At 46.3% G+C, this 6,640-nt stretch overlaps 1 protein-coding gene across 1 annotated transcript; it reads right to left on the bottom strand.

Annotated features, from left to right (window-relative positions):
• Window positions 1-799: 799 nt before the first annotated feature.
• On the bottom strand, window positions 800-6,422 carry LOC115140309 (leucine zipper putative tumor suppressor 3-like). The gene is made up of 7 exons (XM_065026797.1): window positions 6,179-6,422; window positions 5,309-5,752; window positions 4,975-5,142; window positions 4,693-4,821; window positions 4,426-4,617; window positions 4,105-4,335; window positions 800-3,616 (listed from the first exon to the last, which is right to left on the bottom strand). The coding sequence occupies exons 1-7, from the start codon at window positions 6,287-6,289 to the stop codon at window positions 2,702-2,704; spliced, it is 2,190 nt and encodes a 729-aa protein (XP_064882869.1). The 5' UTR covers window positions 6,290-6,422; the 3' UTR covers window positions 800-2,701.
• Between the last annotated feature and the right edge of the window lie 218 nt (window positions 6,423-6,640).

The following is a 6,640-nucleotide window of genomic DNA, read 5'->3' as shown; positions in this document are numbered from 1 at the left end:
CCTTCTAGGCAGAGTTGCAAAGAAAAAGCCATATCTCTGTCCAGTGTCTGTGTTCTTTTGCCAATCTTAATCTTTTATTTTTATTTGCCAGTCTGAGATATGGCCTTTTCTTTGAAACTCTGCCTAGAAGGCCAGCATCCCGGAGTCGCCTCTTCACTGTTGACGTTGAGACTGGTGTTTTGCGGGTACTATTTAATGAAGCTGCCAGTTGAGGACTTGTGAGGTGTCTGTTTCTCAAAATAGAGACTCTAATGTACTTGTCCTCTTGCTCAGTGTGCACCGGGGTCTCCCACTCCACTTTCTATTCTGGTTAGGGACCGTTTGCACTGTTCTGTGAAGGGAGCAGTACACAACGTTGTACGAGATCTTCAGTTTCTTGACAATTTCTCGCATGGAAAAGCCTTCATTTCCAATAACAATAATAGCATGATGAGTTTCAGAAGAGAGGTATTTGTTTCTGGCCATTTTCAGCCTGTAATCGAACCCACCTATGTAGATATTCCATTAAAACTCTTTCCAGCTACAATAGTAATTTACATTAACAATGTCTACACTGTATTTCTGACCAATTTCATGTTATTTTAATGGACATTTTTTGTTGTTGCTTTTCTTTAAAAAACAAGGACATTTCTAAATGATCCCAAACTTTTGAACGGTAGTGTATATTGACTGATATATACCGGCTGATATATCACATCCATATTTATGTAAGTACTGTATATATTTAAGAGAGAAGCATTTTATTTCCTTTGTATTGATATTCTAATCATTACAGACAAGCACTGGAGACTAAATCATGTTGATTTACTTGCATCTTTATTGATTCAGTTTGATTTAGCCAGGAAAGACTTTTGTCAAGCCATTACAGTAACATAAATATAAAAAATGTAAATAACAATTCGCTCTCTAAAACAATATATTAATTACACTGATATCAACAACATTAAAAGTCAACAAACAATTCCTTTGGAGATGGTTGATGTGGTTGTACCATGTAGTAGAGTCATATAGCATTCATATATACAGTAAAAAAAAACAATAAAGAAAAGCTTGTAACACTCTGCCGATTCACAAGAATAATAACGATGATAATAGTCACAATTATCTTAAAAAAAATATTCACAGGTAGTGTCTTACTATCTTGATATACTGGAATAAACATGTCCACATTCTGTCTGACCTCCTCAGCAGGACATAGTGCAGTAAAGCTGAACCATATCTAGGGAAGGCAATGTCTTTCTTTGTGTGGCTCTCTAACTCTATGAGCTGAATCCCACTTTGAAAAATGTGCACCCAGCCTTGCTGATTTAAAAGGCCTGGAGACAGTACTCTCACTCGTCTATCTTTACATGTGAAGGCAGTTTGACCTCTGTCCTTTCTCTTTCTGCTCACTATTGTCACTTTCTCATCCCACTTTTGGTCATAAAAGCATTATCTGAAAGTATAAATAACAACAATATCAGAGTAAAGCCAGCGTGCTGCTTTGTCTCGTTCCCAGACCATGGAATAAAGTCATTTTCAAGTCATTTTCTCTGCTGGTGGGGAGCCCTGTCAAGAGCTTGGGGCCGCAAAACATACCGATACAATATGAAAAAGTGTAATTTTTCCACACTGAATTCTCCTAAATAGCCATCCAAAATTGTCTAATAACTATGCTTCAAATGTTGATTTCATACATTGTGACAATAATGACACACCATGAGAATGGCTGCAAGTGTACAGATATGCATTAGATTCCCTTTTCTTTCACACTATTTCTTGAATATCGGTTATCGTTGGAGTTATCGGACGATACCAATATAGTGTTAAAAGGCCACTATTGGCAGATAATATCAGTGGACCTATACAATCAGTTGGGCTCTAGCCCTGCCACAACTTAATGCTGACCCCTTGTGTTCATCTTTAGGTACCGCAGACGTTTTGCAGTGTCAGAGAGCCAGGCTCTCCAATTGCCCCACACTAAGAACCATTCAGAGTCAATTACATTTAATCTCAAGCCATTTGAGGATATTTTCTGAAACGGAACCAACCAACTACCAATCAACTTTACCACTATTTTCCTAATTTCCTCATATTAAAAAATACTTGTGAGTCTTCATCCCCAATTTTAACCACTGTCTCCAAAAACATCCCCGCACACACCTGAGAGTATCATCACCCCAGAAATGCCAAAGACAAGCACATTCTCCAAAACATCACTCTTGATTATCATCTAAAATCTCCTTAAAATATGATTTTCTTATCTCCTGACCTCATGTCTCATTACCATAGACATGCAATTTGGCAAACTACCCTCCAGGTTGGCACTAAACCTTCCAGAGGAATAACGTTATCAAGCTACAATGTTATTGTCTTGAAACTTTTGGTGCCATCCTTGCTTCCCTTTAAGTGTCACTGCTTCCCACCAAGACTGCCTGGATACTTTACATTAAAGGCAAAGAATTTCAATATTTAACCTAAACCATGTCAATGATAGTTTATATTGCATTCTACAGTGTAGCAGTTCAGTTTATGTTTTTTTGTAGTTCTATGCTCTTTATAGTTTGTGTTCATAGTCTAAACTATGGTTCTCTGCTGTTCAGTTTGCATTGGTTGTTTTCACTATATATTGTGCAGTTCTGCGTTGTAGTTTAATCTGTCTTGTAGTCTATCCAATTGTGTAGTTTGTAATCAAGTTGATATTAAATAAAATGGAGCCTCTCTAAATCTCAGTGGACTCTATCCTCTCTAGACGTGAGGGTCCGGCCCAGGGGGTGGGCAGTTGGAGGAGGGAAGGGGAACCTTTCATGTCCTCACAAGGTGGTGGGGAGAGGGTTAGGGCAAGGGGAGCAGGGAGAGGGACTGAGGGCATTGGAGGGAAGGTTGACAGGCCCGGTGGTGGGGGAGGGGAGCTGGAGGATGAGGGGGTGGGGGTGGGTTTGGACCCCAGCTGTCCCACCTGTTGCTCCAGAGCCTGGTTCTTCTGTAGAGTCTCCACATAGCTGACCTGAAGCTGTGCCTGGTATTTCAGCACATGCTCCTTCTCGTCAATCCAGCTGTCTCGTTCCTGGTCGAAACTAAAGGCCTGGCGCTCTCTCTGTTGACGTTCTAGACGTAAGGTCCCCTGGAGCTGATCCAGCTGCTCACGCAGGTTCCCTGATTCCACCTGGGTCTCTTGGCACTTATGCTGGGCTTCCTGTTGGAAGTGGGCTTCCTGACACAAGTGGGCCCCCTGATGAAGTCGAGCTTCCTTGCGCAGTTGGGCTTTCTGGTGGAGATGAGCCTCCTGATATAGATGGGCTTTCAGGCGCTGGTGGGCCTCCTGGCGCTGTTGCATGTCATGCCAATGGGCCTCTTCACGCTGCTGCCTCTCTTTTCTCTGCACCTCTTGCCTCTGGGCTTTTGCCTCGTCACTCTGGAGGCTGAGCAGGGCATCTGAGGTGGGGGTGAGAGGGGTGGACGAGGGCTCTGGGGGAGTGCGGGGGCAGTAGAGAGCCCCCCAGGGTGGGAGTAGCCCCACAGCTCCTAGGGTTTGGGTTATGGCAGGATCAACCCCTCCGCCCATCTCCCACAGAGCTTGTTGAAGACCCAGCACCTCAGCCTCAAACACACCCAGCTTCTCCCTCAGGATAGACACCTGACAAAGGGAATGAGGAATAGTATGAGTCTGTCAATATGTGTGTGCATGGTTCAGTTTCACTTCCATAGAAAGAGTGGAAAAGAATGGGTTTTATGTCAGAAGTGTCCTCTGTAGAAAGCCAGAAGGCGTTGGAATGTGTTTGATGGAGGAGAGGCGAGCGACGTGTTGATATAGGGAAGACAGATGGATATCTGTGGATTAGGTGAAGTAGGGGTTAAGGTCAGGAGGTGATGGGTGAGGTCAGTTCCCCTTAAGGGAGTAATCAGGGTTTAGTATCTGGTTACCTTCTTCCAGTTGGGCATAAACTGTAAGGATTGGAAAGAGGGCGTGTTTTAAGTAGGATGTATATAACTGTGATGGAGAGACATTTTTGCAGTCTGATTACAGCTGTACAGCACCTTTGGGAAGAATTAAACTTGGTTAAAGCTTCTCTAGTGTCCGTGGGATATTTACTGAAAAATAAGAACCTAACAGGGTATAGGTACCTCGGTCAGCGTCCTCCTCAGCTCTCCCTGGCAGCTCTCCAGCTCCAAGCTCTTGGAGCTATATGAGTTCTTGAGGCCCAGCATGGCCTCCTCCCGGTCCCTAAGCTGGGAATTGGCCTCCTTCAGCTGGCCCCTGAGGGCCACCATCTCCCCCGCCCGCTGGGTCAGCTCCACCTGGCTCTCCCTTAGCTGCTGCTTCAGCAGGGAGATCTCCCCTGCCTTCTGACACACCTGGACCACACATAGTAGGTCAGTGTTATGAGGAGGCTGTTCACAAAGTTGCACACACACACACGCACACACACACACACACAAACACACCTCCCACTTGGTCTCATCCAGGCGTGGCAGTATGTCAGTCTGTTCCATCCTGAAGTGCAGACACTTCCTCTCCAGATCCTCTCTCTGGGCCAGCAGGGCAGCCATCTCCTCCTGCAGACGTCGCTTGTCCTGCGACAGACGGGTGATCTGGGCCTGCAGGGCATTCTGGGATCGCTGGGCACGACGGGTCACCTGCACACAGAGGAAGAGAGTATCAACATTTGGTAGAGGGTTATTGGTTACCGCTGCTGTGGAATGTGTGGTCACCTGCTGCAGACGAGAGGCGTAGTTCTGCCCCAGCTCATCCATCTGTCTCTCCCACACACGCTGCTTCTCCTCAAACACCTGGACGATGGCGGCCTCGCTCTGCTCCAAGTTACGACACATGTGCTGCACCTGGGAAAGGGGAGGAGAGATGAAAAAGAGGACAGAAGAGGAGGACAGGATTTTGGGGACTAACCCAAAGCAATGACAATTGCTACGTTCATGAAATCTATGAAAATAAATCACGCATGAACATTGACCCCAAAATGATCTTTCAGCTCTCACCTCTTGCTCCTTCTCCCAGAGCCGGTTCTCCAGGTCTTGGATGACATCATCAGAGGAAGGAGTGGGACGTTGGGGTGCTGGGGTGTCCCCCAGGTGGTTCAGCTGCTGATAGGACGAGGAGCTCTTTACTAAAGAGGAGCGGTCACTGTACGAGGCACTCAGCCCGTTCTGGAATAGTTGCATACATTTATATACAATCCACTCCTGCTGTGGCTTTGGTATGATAGTGTACCAAACTGGATAGATGCAGATACCCAGAGAAAGTAAAACAAATGTACATGAATTGCTACTGGTGAGCTGCACTGCACTAAAAGGATGCAAGCAATGCACCCACCTGGTAGCCTGGTTGCTCCAGCTTTTCCCGAGCCACTGCAGCTCCAGCTGTGGTCCCTAGTCTGTTGATATTGCTGGTAGAAGCACTGAGAGACCCCAGGGCCTCTTGAGGCCCATAGCACAAACCAGAGCCTGCATATGTGGGCAGGCTGGTTAGGGAGTTCCTACCCGAAGCTGACATCCCTCCATGGACCCCTCTGTTACCCTTACCCCCTCCTGCTCCCTCTGCCAGGCATCTGCCCATCTCTGGGCTGTCCTGGTCTAGGAGGAGGGCCTCTGGAACTGCCACTAGTTCTCCTCCCCCTGCTCCTCCTTCTCTCTGCCCCCCTGCACCCCTACCCTCACATCCACCCCCACTGGTTGGGCCAAGGAGGTTCTGCATGGAATGAAAGCTCTTGGGAACCACTGGTTTGAAGGCAGAGGGACGAACCAGCCCCGAGTTGTTCTGGAGGGTTGAAGGCCAGGAAGAGGCAGAGAGAGAAAGGGAGATAGAGGGGGAGAAAAACGGTTTGCGTAGAGGGATATCAGTAAAGAAAGTTCTGAAGAAACTGGAAAGGAAACTGTTAGCATAACAACACTTTAAAGCCTTTACATTACTGTCTTGAATCAGTAGACAATATAAATCATTGTCAAATACTATGCCAATAATTATTTGTAAGACCTTTTCACCATTCTATTTCATCAGTTGTTATAAGAAAAAAAAGTACTTATGTAACTGTGTAATTATGAAGTCATAATGTAACTGCAATGATATGATACAGCAGCGTATACGTGTTGCTGTGATGTAATTGTGAGCTAACCCAACATGCCAATAAGACACAGGACCCTATAGCTACACACATACAGTACTTGTTTGAGAAGAGGAACATACCTGCTCTAGTTTGCCAGAGACAGGCAGGATTTTGGGTGGGTTGTGGGTTGGAGGGTTGTTGTGATTGTCGGTTTTGTTCTCTCCAGTTTCTCTGTGTTGGTGGGGAGTCATCCCAGTACCACTGTCATTCCCCCCCAGTCCCACCAAGTTACTGCATACATCCAGACTCACAAAACCTCCTTGTGTCTCTCTCTCCACCCTCTCTCTTTCCCTCTCTATCTCAACCCTCTCCCGCTCTCCATCCCTCTCTCTTTCCCTCTCTCTCTCAACCCTCTCCCGCTCTTTCTCCCTCTCTACCCTATCTCTATCCCTCTCTGCCCTCTCCCTTTCTCTCTCCCATACTCTTTCTCTCTCCATCTCTTTGCTCTCCATTTCCCTCCCTCTACTCTCCCTCTCTCTCTCCCACTCCCTCTCCCTCCTTCCTGCTCCGTTCCCATATCCCACCCATGGATCCTCCTGGTC

The sequence above is a fragment of the Oncorhynchus nerka genome, linkage group LG13, assembly GCF_034236695.1.
Source record: "Oncorhynchus nerka isolate Pitt River linkage group LG13, Oner_Uvic_2.0, whole genome shotgun sequence".
NCBI classification, from domain to species: Eukaryota; Metazoa; Chordata; class Actinopteri; order Salmoniformes; family Salmonidae; genus Oncorhynchus; species Oncorhynchus nerka.
This window is presented reverse-complemented; position numbering and strand designations above follow the sequence as displayed.